Source organism: Mytilus trossulus, chromosome 4, assembly GCF_036588685.1.
Source record: "Mytilus trossulus isolate FHL-02 chromosome 4, PNRI_Mtr1.1.1.hap1, whole genome shotgun sequence".
Lineage (NCBI taxonomy): Eukaryota > Metazoa > Mollusca > Bivalvia > Mytilida > Mytilidae > Mytilus > Mytilus trossulus.
The window spans coordinates 95,362,347-95,382,397 of NC_086376.1; the positions used below are offsets into that span (position 1 = coordinate 95,362,347).

Here is a 20,051-nt window from a genome sequence, read left to right on the forward strand (position 1 = left end):
ATATAGGTCTAACATAACTATATACGTATGAGAGACCTGTTATCCGGAGCATAAAAATCAAATTCTGCAATCGAGCCAATTATCCAGGATTATTGTTGTCATAAAATAATTACAGATGTATTTTAAATGTATAATGCATTATTAACAGTAAACATGCAACTTTAAAGCATACTACATCTTTTCAATACATCATAGTAATTGATAGCTTTACAACCGCGGTTAATCAATCTATGGATTTTAAACCCGTATTTTTTACTCCTTTTTAAAAAAATTTCATACATATTATTCACAGCTAAAAACATTCTACTTTTTATTGAGACATATAATCTAATTTCAATATATTTCTGATATTTTTAGTTAACCTTAAACAAATACGATAATTAGCTAAACGATCGAAAGTCTTATTGTATTGTATACTGTAAGAAATGTATGTATGTCATAGGTATGTCATAGGTATGTCATAGGTATTATACACTTGAGAGAAATATGCAGCAAAAAGTCTATGGACAGGTGCTTGATGAATTGATCTTGGTGCCTATACTGTTATAGGCTATAGATCGTTTACTACTGCCTGCTGTTGTCCATGCAGAGGGATCTGTTCCGAACAAGAGACACAATTAAATCAGTATGTAGTATATTGATGTAGTAACTAGTAGATATATCTTGATAACTCCCATGTGCAAATATAAGAATAAAACAAATACAGACCATCATATATACAGCAATATAGATATGGTTTATTTAATTAAAATTGCATTTTAACTCATGATTCATTCAACAATTTGTATATACCTATTAAATATTGATTTCAAACTATTTGTATGTTTCAGCAATTTATATAATTTTAAATAAAAAATGTCTCTTAACAAACGATTTCCAATCATAACTTTTGATAGCATCAAATACTGTGGGATAATCAACTGTTTATAACCGTTAAATGTGGGACAACCAGAACTGTTTACATATAACATAATGTGGGACAATCGGAACTTTTGATGCCAAAAAATAAATTAGGAAAATTAAATTACATAGATATAAGAAGATGTGGTACGAGTGCCAATGAGACCACTCTCCATCCAAGTCACAATTCGTACAAGAAAAATCATTGTAGGTAAAAATACGGTATTCAACAGGCGCCTTTGCTCACAACGAACAGCAAGCTTTAAAGCCCCCCCCCCCCCCCCCCCCCCCCCACCAAAAAAAAAATACTAGTGTAAAACCATTCACACAGGAAAACATTTGTTTTTTTGTTTTTTTAACAACAAATATATACTTTATTCTAAAGATATCTTGTTACAATTATCTTGTTACAATTATACTTCACTGTCCAAGCATTTGTTCGTATTGTTTGCCAACTACTTCCTTCTGTCTTCCCTTAATTTGTTCCGTCTAGTGTTGGAGAACACACAATTAGCTGTGTTTTCAAAACACAAACGAAGAAAATAGCAACTTTCTTCGACGGGAAAGAATTTTTTGAAGTTAAAGAATTATTCAGATGATAGGTGACGACGGAGAGACATATTGACATCTATATAACCTTGTTGTGCAATGTAATGAACAATTAATTATTTGTTATAGACAGACATTTCCATATAATAACCGTATTTTCTTTAGAAACTAAGGCGATAAAAAGTGGCAAATGTGCACAACAATAAAGCTAGACAAATCTATGCACTTTCTGCTCCACTCTGTCACCCGTTCAGCCGTTCACAATAAAAGTCATTCAATGCATTAACGGCGATACTATGGATTTATGATAACTAGCATTATCTGACACGTGATTTCCCATATATCGAAGTCTATTAACATTCATGTGGACTTTTATTAGACCTAGAAACCGCAAAAGCAGAAGTGACTTAGTCCGGTTTGTAAACCATGATACTGGATGTGTGATGTATGATATAGATACTGGATGTGTGATTTATGATGTAGTATGAAGATACCAAAAAGGTCACTCAGTTGATTAATAAAATTATGATCCTTCTCTTATACTTTAACCTTAAAAATAAAATGGATCTCAGTACAATCGTTTTTAAGGGACAAATGTACGTCAAGTTTTGATGTTTTGTTTAACCAATTATTTAACTATTTTTTTTCGTTTTTAGCTCAAATAATCATGCCCTTTGATATAATGTTCTTAAAGTGTATATTATTTCTTATTCCTTCCAATGCTTGTTGCGCATCTCATTTGATAAAGTTGGATTTAAATCTAAATACTAGTAGTTGTATTAATTTACGTTTTTTTTTATTAAGTTAAGCCTTCCAATTGATATATATATAAAACGTTAAATCCCGCTGCAAATGTTTGCACTTGTCCTAAGTCAGGAATCTGATGTATAATAGATGTCGTTGTTTATGGTATTTATACGTGTTTCTTGTTTCTGTTTTTTTATATAGATTAGACCGTTGATTTTCCCGTTTGAATGGTTTTGGGGCCCTTTATAGCTTTTTCTTCGGTGTGAGCCAAGGCTTCGTGTTGAAGACCGTACAATGAGCTATAATGGTTTACTTTTATTAATTGTTATTTGGATGGAGAGTTGTCTCATTGGCAATCACACCACATCTGCCTATATCTATTTAAAAACAGATTCGTGTTAGAAGCTATTTCGACGCGTCGAAATCTTCCGATGTTACCAGGTAAGTATACATCTTTTATCTTTTATAATTCATAGGTTTATGATATTATTCAATTAAATGACGTAATCCTAATAATATGTGCGTGACTTAGCTTATGTAGCTTAATATGTGAATTAATCTTAATTAAGTTTGACTTCAGATGAGAATATAATTAACAGTCGTAACAGTTCATGGATTGAACGATTTGGGAATTAATTTCATATAATCATGAAAATCAATATAAAAATGTTGATGTATTAAATAGACAGCGAGACCTTTGAATCTTTGCATTTCAAATTACCTCTGATATGAAACAGCTGCCATCATTAAAAACAACAAAGTAAGTTAAAATATTTAATATAACAATAAAAACACTACTTTAAAAGAATCAAACAAGAAAGACTATAGTACATCTTTTTAGTAACATCACAATAGCATATAAAGTACATTTATCCCCTCAGAAACATCACAACAGTATTAAAGAAGGACAATGATGCATTCATATTCTGGCACAGTTTAAAATACAATTATTTCGCAAATAATCTATCACGTGACGTGATAAAGAATCATTCAACCGACAGAATTTTATTCTATTCTATTCTACAGATATAACCAGATCCAATGCTTAAAGATAAAATATCATTCAACTGACTGAATTCTATTAAATATATAACCACATGCAATGCTTAAAGATAAAATATCATTTAACTGACTGAATTCTATTAAAGATATAACCACATCCAATGCTTAAAGATAAAGAATCATTCAACTGACTGAATTTGATGAAAGATATAACCACATCCAATGCTTAAAGATAAAAAGAACACCATCATCCCGATTCTGTCTACCATTAAGGCGAGACTAATCCATAGTTCTGAGTTTTCTGCAATCTCTGCTTCCGGTTCCGATAGACTTATAGATGACGTGTTTCCCAGTTCTTCCTCCTTGTATTTTCTATTCCTGTCCAGGATGTTGAATATTTTGGCCAATGATTTATCCTTCAAAGAAAAAAAGGCAGATTTATATAATTTATCATTGCAAACTTTTGTAGCTTTGTCTAACGTGAACGCAGATGTTTCTGTCGTATGCTAAGCTTAGTCCGGTTTGTATGTAGATTTGTCTGCCGTGTATGCAGCTTTGTTTGTCGTGTACACAGCTCGTCTGCCGTATGCTTAGGTCAGGCTGTCATTACGTGTTTTTGTTTTTTCGTATTCACAGATAAGTCTGCGATAGTAGTTTTGTCTGTTGTGTACGTTGCTTTGTATGCCGTGAAAACAGATTTGTCGTTTATGTTGCTTTGTCTGCATTTTAAGTTCTATTTACGCTTATTATAAATATGTATGTCGTATAAAATCTCTACAGAGCTTATGTTGTATTGTCATATGCGTTGAATAAATATTTTCGACTTTATGTCTGCCGTGTAGGCAGTTTTGTGCTGTTTGTTCTGTATACAGTTTCGTCTGCAATGTTCGCAGCTTGTCTGTCGCGTACTTGGTGTTGTCTGTCGTTTTCGCAGCGTTGTCTATCGTGCACGCAGCTTTGTCTTTCGTGTTCACAACTTTGCCTGCCTTGCTTGCAGTTTTGTTTGTCCTGTCCGAAGCTTTACCTACTATGTTCGTAGATTTTTTCTCTCGTATATGTAGCTTTGTCGGTCGTTATAGCGGTTTTGCATGTCGTGAACGTGGCTTTGTCTGCAGTGTTTGCTTATTTAAATACCAATTTGATTGTTTAACGCTTCATACGAACCATATGTTCCCTCGTCAATTTATAGTGTACTATTCACTTTAAAATAATAGAAATACATTCTTGGCAACAGTTTTTTGTTTTTACTTTTTCTACTTGCCATTGGACTTTATTAGCTGATGAAGACAAGTTTAGAAATGGCTATGGACAAAATAGACTTATCGTTATTATTTTCTCGCAGTCGAGACAAATTTCGGATGAGAATATGTAAGAATATAGAAATATGAAAGTAAAAACTTGTTTGAATCTTATATCAGTGTACAATATCATAATTCAATAGTTTCGCTTTCACGGAAATTGAATATAATCCTTTAATTTTTTTGTAATATTGGTCACTGAACATAAACAAACAATTATAGACTATAATGGATATACTTACACATTTCGGTGAAGATTGTTTTACGTAATCGGGTTTTACTCTCGGAACATCTATCCATGTAAGTCTACCAAGTAGTTTCAATACATAGAATTTTAACCAATGGGGCATGTGTCTATCACCTCGATGATGTAAGTTCAATACCAACACTTGCCAACACGACGATCCACCAGATAACATCATTGTAAAACTAAAAAAGGAGGCTGAAAAAAAACAACATGAAAAAATAAAAAAAAGTATGAAATGTTCATTGTTCTTATTTTAAATACAAAAGAAAAGAAATATATAAAAAAATTGTTTTGAACAGGATTAAAAAGCAAAAGAAGGTAACATCGCACAATTTAAAGTTAGTAGGGTCTATAAAGAGGCGTCTTTTAAACCTGTTTAAATTATTTGAATATTTGTGCTTGGTGCTTATACTATGTTTCGTTGGAATTGCATATATACTGATGTCTATATATTCTATTTTTTCAATTGATGTACTAGTAAATATGCCGATCTCTGAAATGCAATGTAATTTAATGGCAGTAGACAAGTCTTTTGAAAGTCAAAAGGATTTTAAGTTGTAAGATTGTAGCTTAAATACTTACATATCCACGGTGTTTCGTCAGCTGATGGTGGTAAATGGTCCGCTATCAATAACTGGAATACAGACATTGCTAACATCACGGTCAATTCTAAACCAACTTTCTCTCCAGAGTCAGCTGGTAGGAAAAATCCTAGCCCTGCTACCAATGTAACCAGTAAGGAGGGTATCAGTATATTTGTGACGTAATAGTTTGGTTTCCTCTTTAGATTGATATAAAATGTAACATCCGGATACGGTTCCGGACAACAGCCGTAATAAAGTTCGTGTCTGATGGCTGGTATGCCTTCAATGATCCATTCTACGTTCTCCTTCACTGAGGAAAGATCTCCTGCACCAAGCTTTGTTGAGAGATCAAGTTCAAACCCGTTATATGACCATGAACCGAACATCAGAGAACATATTTGGCTATCGTAAGGAAATTTGGCCACCGAAACTGGACATAATGCTTCTATTTTGGAGGGAAAGTTGTAAGTAACATAACCATCGGGGTAGATATGAGCTCTAAACTTCTCAAAACCGTAGAATTCCTCCGCAATACTGCAAAACAAATTGATAACTTAGTCTATACCAATCACGTTACAATAAGTAGTTATTTCTACGCATTTCTACCATAAGATATCCATATCAATCAATTCACATAAACAGTATCTGTTTTTTATAAAGCTCAATATTCAGGTATGTAGTCCTTTCTTTCTCACAGTGAATATGACTCGTTTCCGAACATTGTAACAAAAAATCCATGAGCATATGTAATAATGGTAAATTGTAATTATATTGTTTGTTTCAACTTTCTTTAGTGTTGTTATAAATAATTGTTAGTTGCTTGTTTCTTTCTTTTATGGATGTTTCTTTTGATTTATATATCAGGAGAGTCGGGTATTGAGAACTTAGTCTTAGATAAAGTTTTCTCAAATATGCAATTTCCTGTACCTTATTTAGACTTATAAATAATAAGACACTTATATGTTGTTGTCCATTCGTTTGATGTTTTTGAGATTTTTATTTTGCCATTTGATAAGAGACTTTCCGTTTTGAATTTTCCTCGGGGTTCAGTACTTTTATGATTTGATTTTTTTCCATAAGAATAGTACTGATTCCCTGTCTGCATGAGCTACGATGATTAGTTAATATTCCCACGAATTTGCATGCCAGTTTGTTTGGTTTGTTTGAATGGGTTATTTACATAGATTACATACGTACAATCCACAAACTCAACAAAAACCAGGAATTACATGATTATTGACCGAGATTGTCGAGAAAAATTACTTGTCTATATTTTTGTGTTCTTCGGTGAATGATGATTAAATTTTCATAGTCTGATTCACAGGCACTTGTCTCAAAAAAAAATTTCCTATATATTAAGGTATATAGGAAATTATTTTTTTGAGACAAGTGCCTGTGCCATCTGATTATAGGAAAAAACATTTAGAGACTAAGATATTTCTGTTAACAAATATGTATTACCTTTCATAAAGTGTAATATCCGGTTTCCAGATGAGATCTATGGGTAAAACTATAGACTTTGTTCCGTTATAATCGTCAGGGTTCCACTTCAGATGACAGTCTACCCAGGCCTATAAAATAATACAAATCACCGTAAGTGTCTTACTCATATTATATTTGTTTAAAATACTTCTAAGACCATGTCAAAATAACAGTCTTGTGATGGTTCAACGACATGTCATAGACGAAACATAAGCAAAAGATACTGACTGTATTAATTCAGCTAAACCATATTACAAACATCATCGCTGGATTATTCCTAAATGGTAATAGACAAACATTTAATCAAGTCACTTGTCAGTAGTCTAGAACATTTTTCAGGGTACCTTTCTTCGAACATTCCTTCGGACACTTTTATCTGAGAACAGATCTTAGACCAAATCTTAAGAAACGTTCATCTCAGAACATATCTTATGACACTTTTGTCTTAGAACAGATCTCGGAATATATCTTAGGAAATGTATATTTTAAAACATATCCGAGGACATTAACTTATACCAGGTCTGAGGAAACCTTTATCTTAGGACACTTTAGCTTAGAACGTATCCTAGGAAACTTTTATAATCATACTTTTACTTGTTGGTCTTGTACATCTAGCTACCAATTGTGTTATCATGGTTACTCTTAACTCGACATGTTTACTTACTGTTGATTACTTACATCATCTTAGTTATTTAGACGGTGAAATAAAAGTAAATATTTCTATCCAATAAAGGATTGGTTTGGGTACGGAACGACCGGATACCACAACTACCCTCAAAACTGAATTACAATAGTAAAAAATAAAAAACGTAAAATCTACTAACCAATCGCATCCATACGTTAAACTGTACTGTCTGTTCTGGTTCGTTCTGCAAGATGAAAGGGAAACAATATGAATGAATGAATCTTTATTGCATTAGCAACAACATTGCTTTAGCATAAAACAAGGTATATACAAATATGACAAATATGACAGAATACAGAGAACAATTAAATAGGTTAAATAATGCAGAGATAACTTATAATAATATAAATAATCATATATTAACTGATAATTTGCAATCTTAGTTTCCATGCAGCTTTAAGATAATTACATAGATTTTTTGTTAAGCTTTTTGACCCAGCTTGTAACAGAAAAATTAGCTTTCGTGTATTTGGCCATGAACAATAATACTTTGGCAAAAAATTACATCTTAGTGATCTATATGCAGGACAAATCAACACAAAATGATATTCATCTTCAATATTATTCATTTTACAACATTTACAAATACGATTGACTCTAGGAATATTGTCATAGCGACCTGTTTCTATATATAATTTTAAGCTTCCACTACGTTGTTTTGTAAGTATATTGGTATTAAAATCATATTGTAAATAATTCTCCATACAAAAATCTAGTTTGAAACATTTATAGATAGACAGTTTTTCACAGGCATTAATACTAGCATACCAGCTTTGATAATATTGATCGTTGATACGTGATTTAATAAGGTCAAATGACACATTTATGTGATCCTGGTTAATCCATATATAATTCAAACCTAAACTAAACAAAAGGTCTCTTACATTGGATGCCCAGTTTGTTTTGCCGTTAGTAGCATCAATACATAAAACTTTATATACATCATACACAATATTTGGTTGGTCCTTAATTAAATGCAACCAATATTTAACAATTCTATATTTTCTTGAAATACACATCGGAAAGTGTCCGAGTTCACCACATAAAAACAAGATTGGAACAGTTTTACCCAAGTTAAGTATATATCGACAAAAACGATTATGAACATATTCTACTTCGTTGGCCCGATGAAATCCCCACACCTCGGACGCATAGTTCAGAACGGATCCAATCATACTATTGAATAAAAAACACTGTTGAATTGGACCAATGAATTCTCTTTTCATAGAGTTGATCAAAGATGATAGAGCTCTAGCTCCCTGTTGTGCCATTCTTTTTTGAGTTTGAACAAATTTGCCATTGAAATGTAGCAGCATACCAAGGTATATATATGATTTGACGATTTCAAGTTCTTGGCCTTCGAAATAAAAATGGTCAGTTACGGGCTTCCAACCATTGCGAAAAACAACAATTTTTGTTTTGTCCGTATTTACAGTTATATTCCATCTCCTGCAGTAGAATGAAAGTTTATCTAACAAAATTTGCAATGCATCGGGAGACTTTGCTAGCAGAACTGTATCGTCAGCAAATAATATCAAATATATGAGGTAACCATTAAGTTCGAATATGTCACCATTGTTATCAACTTGTATATCACTGATTATATCATTTATGAAAAATAGGAACAAGAGAGGAGAGAGTGGTTCCCCTTGTTTCACTCCAAGAAAGTTTACAAACGCATCAGATAAGCCATCTTTCGTTCTAATTCGTAGACGCACGGTTTCATATACTGCTTTAATAATTGTTATAAATTTTCCACTAACTCCACTTTTTAATAACTTGTATGATATGAGATAGCTTTAGATTCGGTTTCACTCTATTTAAAGTGTTTACTTTGACATACATATCAAAATTATAGTTTATTTCTTAACGTGCAACTAAATATTTAAATGTTGAAGTGGGGGGGGGGGGGGTATATAATAAGAACTATTTGTCAAAATTTATAAAGTGCTAAATGAAGAACTATTATTTTTTATTGTATACATATTTTCTTGTCTTTATTTTGAATAGTGAGTTTAATTATTCTTTAACAAAGTTTTACAATTTAATCCGATTCCCGTGACAACAACAGTATTTGCATTATCGAAGGATTTCACTATTTTATATAGTTTGGCCCGAGGACATTACAGTAACTACGATTAAAGTGTGATCAGATTAACCCACATAATTCAGTAATATTATATTCGCTGCATCACAATGTCTCAAGTGGCCTGCAAGTACATGTAAAAGGGGTCGCTTATACCAAGGATTATTTGTATATTTAAATATACAATTCCTTGCTTATACGGAGGGCTCAATTATTCGGGTTATTATAAGATTGTGGACAATGATAGAAGAAAAAAAGTAAAATCACAAAAATACTGAACTAATAGGAAAATCAATTCGGAAAATCCATAATCAAATGGCAAAATAAAAAAACAAAACGCATCAAAAACGAATGGACAAGAACTGTCATATTCCTGACTTGGTACAGGCATTTTCAAATGTAGAAAATGGTGGATTAAACCTGGTTCTCTAGCGCTAACCCTAGAACACATTATAAAGAACATTTAATAGTTGTTTCATATTGTCAATTTTAAATAAATATATAACTGTTGCTTGGACAGTTTTTCACAATATTTGGAACTGTAAACTGTAAAGCAATGTGTAAATAAATCTATATTTATCGAACATGGTATTGCGTTTAAAGCAGCCCCAGTGTCTGTTATAGACCACATCCATAAAGAACAATGATGTAAGTCCTTATCAGATTGACTTTTTTACCGTATTCCCAAGCATTTTTACCGTATTCCCAAGCATTTTCAGAAAGAGGTACAGGATTTTAATTTCCACTACGCTTATCTTTACAATGTTTGGAACTAACCAATGTTATGAGCTGTCTGACTGCCAAATCAACAGTAACAGGAACTGTTTCTTTTCCAGGACAAACTGGTCGGACATTAGGTCCGTAATCAGCTAACATGTCCGCTGTTAAATTATCTAGCCTGGATTGGGAACCTGTAAAGTACATGTGAATAAGTAATGTTATATATCTTCATCGCTGTTAAATCATCTAATGATAGGAAACCTGTACACATGAAGAAATAATGATAAGAGGGACGTTCTTTGTAACGACTAATGAAATTATAAAGAAGCAAGACATAACTTATATAATGGCATTGTCAAATTGTGTTTGGTTTATTAGTTTAAATATCCATATGATACCTTTGGCATCTGTTTCCCTCAACAGTTCTTCGTTTGAAAATACGAAATCACTAATACAAAAAACGCATTTGATTATTTATGAAAATTCAAAACAATTCTCTGCATTTCCAACTCGACTAACAATTCTAAACAAATAGCCCCACTTTTCCATTGATCAACTTGTCAAAGAAATGTAATATTTTGTATTTACTATACAATTATGATTTTTATCAAAATGTTTAACCTGTGCAAAAACATTTCTTTTCTTGGAAAATTAAATATGTCTGACTTACCGAAAGAATCTGAACTGCCGGAATCATCAGTAGTTTTGTCATTAATAACTTTACAGAAACCTGTCAATATATTGTAACAAATCGTCAAATCAATAGGTACTTCACAAATATATACAGTAGATCATATCAGGGTGTAATACAGGCGATAGCTAAATACAAATAAATTATATAAAATTAACTCTTGAAAATAATATCTCTTGTGGAGAATAAAAGAAATTAACTAATGAATGAATGTTTGTTTGGTGTTGTGTTTTTTTGGTTTGTGTGTGGGGTTTTTAACATGAAAACAATCACTTTGACACATTCACCATTTCTTTCTCGATTTTACTCTCATACAATGTGCTAGGCTTATAAAATGTGTGTATGTTTAGTTTTTATGTGTTTTTGTTGATTTTCTTTTGTTTGTTCTTGTTAATTTTTACAAAATCACTTACCCAAGTTGCAAGTACAGAAATAAACACATAAAATAACGCTTCCAAATTTTACAACATCCATTCTTATCCAGGCAAAACACGAAAATAATCCTTCTCTAAATCTCTATTAAATTGGTTATTTGTAATGGTCAGACAAAACTGTTTAAATGTATAATCTTTGTGACGAAAGGTTATATAACTATACTATTGTCAAGTAATCGTCAGGTATTCAAAGTGTTTTCGGTTTTATTGTATTTATATTTTAATTACAAGTGTCATTCTTTGAAGTTGAGCTGACGGTGTCCATGATTAAATAATGCCAAAAGTTAATTAGTGAAAAGTTGACGGTGTCCTTGATTAAATAATACCAACAATTAATTAGTGAAGACAATTACTTATTTTTATGTAATTAAAGTATCAAAATTAACAAATTAACAAATTAACAAATTAACAAATTAACAAATTAACAAAGTAAAGTAAATATTGATCTTCATTGTTAAAGATATCAATACTTAAAAAAAAAAAAAACCATGAGCCTAAATTGAGTATATGAAATATGAAATAAGATAGTGAAAAGAAACTTAATTGACCATGATGAATAGGTTTTGTTGGAATTTGTGAAATTTAAAGTATATATCACAACACAAAAATAACGGAAAAAAACACTAAAACGTTTACATTTCCAAGCGAACATTCCATCAAAGAATTGTCTTCAAACTTGAAATGACAAAAAAGATGTCGCAATTTTCATATATACAAAGACCATATGATGCTTAAGGAGGTTAGAGTGTACAAAAAATCAGCAAACATTGTTTTTTTATTTTCATTACAATTTTTTTTTTCACTATTAGCTGTTACTATATGATATGGTACAAAAATCAACAAAACAAGAATGTGTCCCCAGTACACGGATGCCCCACTCGCACCATCATTTTCTATGTTCAGTGGACCGTGAAAATGGGGGTAAAACTCTAATTTGGCATTAAAATTACAAAAATCATATATTACGGAAAATGTGTACTGAGTTTCAAGTTGACTACAGCTTCATCACAAACTAACATGACCAAAAACTTTAACTTGAAGCGGCCGGGATAGACGGACGAACGGACGGACGAACGAACGAATCGTAGGTTGGGCATAAAAATGAACTCGTTATAGCCCAAAATGACTTTTAAAACATTTATATCATCGAAATAGCTCCAAATTATTTCCATTTGGTGAAAAATGCCATTTTTGGGGGCATTAAAACTGAAATAACTTTTTTTACTCATCGGTGACCTATATAATTATATTTGTTTTCAAATAAACATTTGCTCATTGTTGAAAGCCATACGGTGACCTATAATTGTTATTGTTTGTGTCATTTTGGTCTTTTGTGGATTGTTGTCTCATTGGCAATCATACCACATCTTCTTTTTTATATTTACTTACACTAATCACTTAACCAGCGGTTTCTGTAATTTAGTTCTTTTCTATTTCGATATTACTTTTTTTTCTCCTGTTAATTCAACAGAAAAAAGTACCTTAACAAAAATGCATGCTTCAATCGAAGGCAGATTGTGAGCTTAAATGTCCACAAAAGATTCATGAGTGACGCTCGAAAAAATAAATAAAAAGGGGCTTCTATTATGAGGAAGTAGTTTGAATTTGACAGTCAAATATAGGGAATACAAATTTGTGATAGAATGAGGGATATAGGTATCGAGCCAAGCTTTAGCTCAACGTATTTTCATTCATTCTAATTGATAAGCACTATAGGTTTATGTTATGGAAAATATCATTCTCATTATTTCATTGTTAGTTTCATTCATTCATTCATAGTTTCGGGCGATAAAATTTCTATAGTTGTCTGTTCATTTTAATTTTTACTTATGTTCAAATCTCGTAACAGGCGTGCTTTAGAAATACTTTGAATAGATACATAAACCTGTAACATTCAGATATATAAACCTCTATTATCTGGTGAATTTTGATAAAACACTTTAAAATGAAAAATAGACATTTTCTCTAGAATTTTTATTAAAAATATTTAAGCTTGCTGCTGTTGATTCGAATTAAAAGTCGACTTAGTTACGAGAAAATACCTAAACTTATGACCACTCAATCTTTCAATCACGCTATCACACTTGCTGTCGCTGATATAAAGACTCATAGAGTTACAAGTAAACCTCTAAGCTGCTTTGCTCATTGTTTAAGGCCGTACGGTGACCTAAAGTTGTTAATGTTTGTGTCATTTTAGTCTTTAGTGGATAGTTGTCTCATTGGCAATCATACCACATCTTCTTTTTTATATCATTGAGTTACAAGTAAACTTCTAAGCTATTGACCGCTCCAGCTTTCAATCACGCTATCACACTTGCTGTCACGGATATGAAGACTCATTGAGTTACAATAAGACTTCTAAGCTATTGACCGCTCCAGCTTTCAATCACGCTATCACACTTGCTGTCGCGGATATGAAGACTCATTGAGTTACAAGAAGACTTCTAAGCTATTGACCGCTCCAGCTTTCAATCACGCTATCACACTTGCTGTCACGGATATGAAGACTCAATGAGTTACAAGTAAACTTCTAAGCTATTGACCGCTCCAGCTTTCAATCACGCTATCACACTTGCTGTCACGGATATGAAGACTCAATGAGTTACAAGTAAACTTCTAAGCTATTGACCGCTCCAGCTTTCAATCATGCTATCACACTTGCTTTCACGGATATGAAGACTCAATGAGTTACAAGTAAACTTCTAAGCTATTGACCGCTCCAGCTTTCAATCACGCTATCACACTTGCTGTCACGGATATGAAGACTCAATGAGTTACAAGTAAACTTCTAAGCTATTGACCGCTCCAGCTTTCAATCACGCTATCACACTTGCTGTCAAGGATATGAAGACTCATTGAGTTACAAGAAGACTTCTAAGCTATTGACCGCTCCAGCTTTCAATCACGCTATCACACTTGCTGTCGCGGATATGAAGACTCATTGAGTTACAAGTAAACCTCTAAGCTGTTTTGCTCATTGTTGAAGGCCGTACGGTGACCTAAAGTTGTTAATGTTTGTGTCATTTTAGTCTTTAGTGGATAGTTGTCTCATTGGCAATCATACCACATCTTCTTTTTTATATCATTGAGTTACAAGTAAACTTCTAAGCTATTGACCGCTCCAGCTTTCAATCATGCTATCACACTTGCTGTCACGGATATGAAGACTCATTGAGTTACAAGAAGACTTCTAAGCTATTGACCGCTCCAGCTTTCAATCACGCTATCACACTTGCTGTCGCGGATATGAAGACTCATTGAGTTACAAGAAGACTTCTAAGCTATTGACCGCTCCAGCTTTCAATCATGCTATCACACTTGCTGTCACGGATATGAAGACTCATTGAGTTACAAGAAGACTTCTAAGCTATTGACCGCTCCAGCTTTCAATCACGCTATCACACTTGCTGTCACGGATATGAAGACTCAATGAGTTACAAGTAAACTTCTAAGCTATTGACCGCTCCAGCTTTCAATCACGCTATTACACTTGCTGTCAAGGATATGAAGACTCATTGAGTTACAAGAAGACTTCTAAGCTATTGACCGCTCCAGCTTTCAATCACGCTATCACACTTGCTGTCGCGGATATGAAGACTCATTGAGTAACAAGTAAACCTCTAAGCTGTTTTGTTCATTGTTGAAGGCCGTACGGTGACCTAAAGTTGTTAATGTTTGTGTCATTTTAGTCTTTAGTGGATAGTTGTCTCATTGGCAATCATACCACATCTTCTTTTTTATATCATTGAGTTACAAGTAAACTTCTAAGCTATTGACCGCTCCAGCTTTCAATCATGCTATCACACTTGCTGTCACGGATATGAAGACTCATTGAGTTACAAGAAGACTTCTAAGCTATTGACCGCTCCAGCTTTCAATCACGCTATCACACTTGCTGTCGCGGATATGAAGACTCATTGAGTTACAAGTTAACCTAAAAGCTATTGACCGCTCCATCTTTCAATCACGCTATCACTCTTGCTGTCACGGATATATAGACTCATTGAGTTACAAGTAAACTTCTAAGCTGTTTTGTTCATTGTTGAAGGCCATACGGTGACCTAAAGTTGTTAATGTTTGTGTCATTTTAGTCTTTAGTGGATAGTTGTCTCATTGGCAATCATACCACATCTTCTTTTTTATATCATTGAGTTACAAGTAAACTTCTAAGCTATTGACCGCTCCAGCTTTCAATCATGCTATCACACTTGCTGTCACGGATATGAAGACTCATTGAGTTACAAGAAGACTTCTAAGCTATTGACCGCTCCAGCTTTCAATCACGCTATCACACTTGCTGTCGCGGATATGAAGACTCATTGAGTTACAAGTTAACCTAAAAGCTATTGGCCGCTCCATCTTTCAATCACGCTATCCATCTTGCTGTCACGGATATATAGACTCATTGAGTTACAAGTAAACTTCTAAGCTATTGACCGCTCCAGCTTTCAATCAAACTATCACTCGTGCTGTCGATGATGTGAAGACAAGTTGAGTTACAAGTAAACAGCTAAGCTATAGACCGATCCAGCTTTCAATCAAACTATCACACTTGCTGTCGCTGACGTGAAGACTGCTGAGTCTCGATAATTTCATTCTTTTAAAAATTTGATATTATACATTTCGTCTAAAGCAAATAATTTGACATATAATAATTAATGAATCTTAACATTGTAAAATGCTGTAAAACTTTATCGCAATCTTAAAATGACAAATGCCTCAGGACGCTAACATAAACCATAGATGTAATACCCATTACATCTTTGCATAAACAAAGTATTACAATTCATTGTTGATCGGTTTATGTAAACACAGGGAATACAACTTGATTATTACACATGGGTTAGATTTCGTAACGTACATTATTCATACCCTGTTATTATTTCAGTTATTTATAATTCGCTTTTTCAAAACTAGTAGTAAAACTAAACAAAGAGAATAAATAGTACAAAACATTTTATAACCAGAGAATAAATAGTACAACATATTATATAAACTGGTAAATATAACAAAGCAGCTGTCAATATATCTTACTCGCCCGCCCGGAGACAAGTTTACAACGGTTATGTGTAGTGGGTATTTAGCACATACTTACAACTTCTCGTCCAATCATATTGCTTGTAATTGCCTTCTCCGTTTCACAAGAATACCTTTCCAGTGTACTAAGGGACGGCATCAAAAGATCGATGTAGGATAAAAAACTTAAATCAAATCGTTTGGGGGTGGGGGTCAACATTGCTGTAAATTTTGTAAATCCAAAATCGATTTTACATATATCCATATAGGTAAATCAATTTTTCCCAAAGTAAGTTAAGAGGGGGTGTGGGGGTTCAGTGAAAAAACTATGTGAATTTATCCTACATTAAACTTTTGATGTTGTCCCTAAGTAACTATGCATGAAACGAAGGCTGAAATTTCTTTGTATATGAAAAAGAAAAAAAAATGCAAACGGCTATTTTTGAATAAAATTGGATGTCCAAAATAAAAAAAAAGTTTTTACCTTGATTTTTATTCATCGTGCCCACATATAGGCCTATATATATTTCTTATAGTTTTTTTAAGAGATAACCACTGAATTACAGGTTTCTAACTTGGAACAGACACATACATACAGAATGTGGCGCGGTTAAATATGTTAGCGATATCCCAACCCTCCACTAACCTGGGATAGAGGTGTAACAGTACAACATAAGAACGACCTTAAAAATCAGTTGAACAAGTCTTATGTTGTACTGTAAAACCGCAGTCCCGGGTGCGGGATACGGGGCGCCGAATGGGACTCTTGTGGTTTTGTACAAAATTCAATTCTGTCATAACAAAATCATGTTTGTTTTACAAAACTATGTGCTACAGACTTGTTTTGTGATACGGGGCGCCGAATGGGGGTCTTGTGGTTTTGTACAAAATTCAATTCTGTCATAACAAAATCATTTTTGTCTTTCAAAACTATGTGCTACAGACTTGTTTTGTGATACGGGGCGCCGAATGTGACTCTTGTGGTTTTGTACAAAATTCAATTCTGTCATAACAAAATCATTTTTGTCTTACAAAACTATGTGCTGCAGACTTGTTTTGTGATACGGGGCGCCGAATGGGACTCTTGTGGTTTTGTACAAAATTCAATTCTGTCATAACAAAATCATTTTTGTCTTACAAAACTATGTGCTACAGACTTGTTTTGTGATACGGGGCGCCGAATGGGACTCTTGTGGTTTTGTACAAAATTCAATTCTGTCATAACAAAATCATTTTTGTCTTACAAAACTATGTGCTGTAGACAAAATTCCCGGGTGCGGGATACGGGGCGCCGAATGGGACTCTTGTGGTTTTGTACAAAATTCAATTCTGTCATAACAAAATCATGTTTGTTTTACAAAACTATGTGCTACAGACTTGTTTTGTGATACGGGGCGCCGAATGGGACTCTTGTGGTTTTGTACAAAATTCAATTCTGTCATAACAAAATCATTTTTGTCTTACAAAACTATGTGCTGTAGACAAAATTCATTTTTGTCATGACAAAAGTCAATTTTGTCAAAAAGTTATGCAAATATAAACTTATTTGCATACAAAATTGACTTTTGTTACCTGATAAGGAAATTAAAACACAAAAGTCAATTGTGTTAGACAAAATTGAGTTTTGTGAGACAAAATTGAGTTTTGTGAGACAAAATTGAGTTTTGTGCGACAAAATTGAGTTTTGTGAGACAAATTCAATTTTATTAATTTTGTCTCACAAAAGTCGATTTTGTGAAGACAAAATTCAATTTTGTGCGACAAAATTCATTTTTGTGACAACAAATTCACTTTTGTGATACAAAATTGACAAAATTGAATTTTGTCTTAATTTTGTGAGACAAAATTCAATTTTGTAAATTTTGTGACGACAAAAGTAAATTTTGTGACGACAAAAGTCAATTTTGTGACGACAAAAGTCAATTTTGTGACGACAAAAGTCAATTTTGTGACGACAAAATTCATTTTTGTGACGACAAAATTTACTTTTGTGAGACAAAATTGACTTTAATGAGACAAAATTGACTTTCGTGAGACAAAATTGACAATATTGAATTTTGTCTCTCACAAAAGTCAATTTTTGTTTCTTTTGTTAAACAAAATTGACAAAATTGAATTTTGTCTCAATTTTGTAAGACAAATTGAATTTTGTCAATTTTGTCTCACAAAAGTCGATTTTGTATGCAAATTAGTTTACAGAATCCAAACTAAACTAATTTGCATACAAAATTGACTTTTGTCGCCTTATTTTCAAATTAGACAAGTCTGTGTAACAAAAATGAATTTTGTCATAACGAAAGTGACTTTTGTCCACTGAAAGATAATTTTGTATGACAAAAATTTTAAATTTGTAGCACGTACAAATCTTGTTAAACTGAACTCATTTTTGTTGAACAAAAGTCACTTTTGTCCGTACAAAACTGAATTTCGAGCACAGGAGTCCCATTCGGCGCCCCGTAGGGTAGGGTGTACGGGGCGTCGAATGGGACTCTTGTGGTTTTGTACTCAAAATTCAATTTTGTACGGACAAAAGTGACTTTTGTTCAACAAAAATGAGTTCAGTTTAACAAAATTTGTATCATACTACAAATTTAAAATTTTGTCATACAAAATTATCTATCAGCGGACAAAAGTCACGTTTGTCATGACAAAATTCACTTTTGTTACACAGACTTGACTTTTGTTACCTAATTTGAAAATTGGGCGACAAAAGTCAATTTTGTATTCAAATTAGTTTAGTTTGGTTTCTGTGAACTAATTTGCATACAAAATCGACTTTTGTTACACAAAATTGACTTTTGTGAGACAAAATTGACAAAATTGACTTTTGTGAGACAAAATTGACAAAATTGACTTTTGTGAGACAAAATTGACCAATTGTGAGACAAAATTGACTTTTGTCTCAACAAAATTGACAAAATTGAATTTTGTCTCAACACAGTTGATTTTTGACTCACGAAAGTCAATTTTGTCGTCACAAAAATGAATTTTGTCGTCACAAAAATGAATTTTGTCGTCACAAAATTGACTTTTGTCGTCACAAAATTGACAAAATTGACTTTTGTCTCAACAAAATTGACAAAATTGATTTTTGTCTCAACAAAATTGACAAAATTCACCTTTGTCTCAACAAAATTGACAAAATTGATTTTTGTCGCAACAAAATTGACAAAAATGACTTTTGTCTCAACAAAATTAAAAAAAATGACTTTTGTCTCAACAAAATTTACAAAATTGAATTTTGTCTCACAAAATTGAGTTTTGTCTCACAAAAGTCAATTTTGTCTCACAAAAGTTAATTTTGTCTCACAAAATTGAATCTTACCTCACACAATTGACGTTTGTGATTTAATTTCCATATCAGGTAACAAAAGTCAATTTTGTATGCAAATATGTTTATATTTGCATACCTTTAAGACAAAATTGACTTTTGTCATGACAAATATGAATTTTGTCTACAAAAATGAAATTTGTCATGACACAAATGAATTTTGTCTACACAAATGAATTTTGTCTACACAAATGAATTTTGTCTACACAAATGAATTTTGTCTACACAAATGAATTTTGTCTACACAAATGAATTTTGTCATCACAAAATTGAATTTCT

The 20,051-nt window shown here is 32.7% G+C and overlaps 1 protein-coding gene across 1 annotated transcript; it reads right to left on the reverse strand.

The window, feature by feature from the left end:
* Positions 1 to 2,957: 2,957 nt before the first annotated feature.
* On the reverse strand, positions 2,958 to 11,627 carry LOC134716405 (neuronal acetylcholine receptor subunit alpha-10-like). Its single transcript, XM_063579389.1, has 8 exons — positions 11,405 to 11,627; positions 10,971 to 11,030; positions 10,358 to 10,491; positions 7,634 to 7,678; positions 6,789 to 6,898; positions 5,326 to 5,861; positions 4,739 to 4,938; positions 2,958 to 3,614 (listed from the first exon to the last, which is right to left on the reverse strand). Exons 1-8 carry the CDS (start codon positions 11,463 to 11,465, stop codon positions 3,378 to 3,380), a joined length of 1,383 nt encoding a protein of 460 aa, XP_063435459.1. The 5' UTR covers positions 11,466 to 11,627; the 3' UTR covers positions 2,958 to 3,377.
* Between the last annotated feature and the right edge of the window lie 8,424 nt (positions 11,628 to 20,051).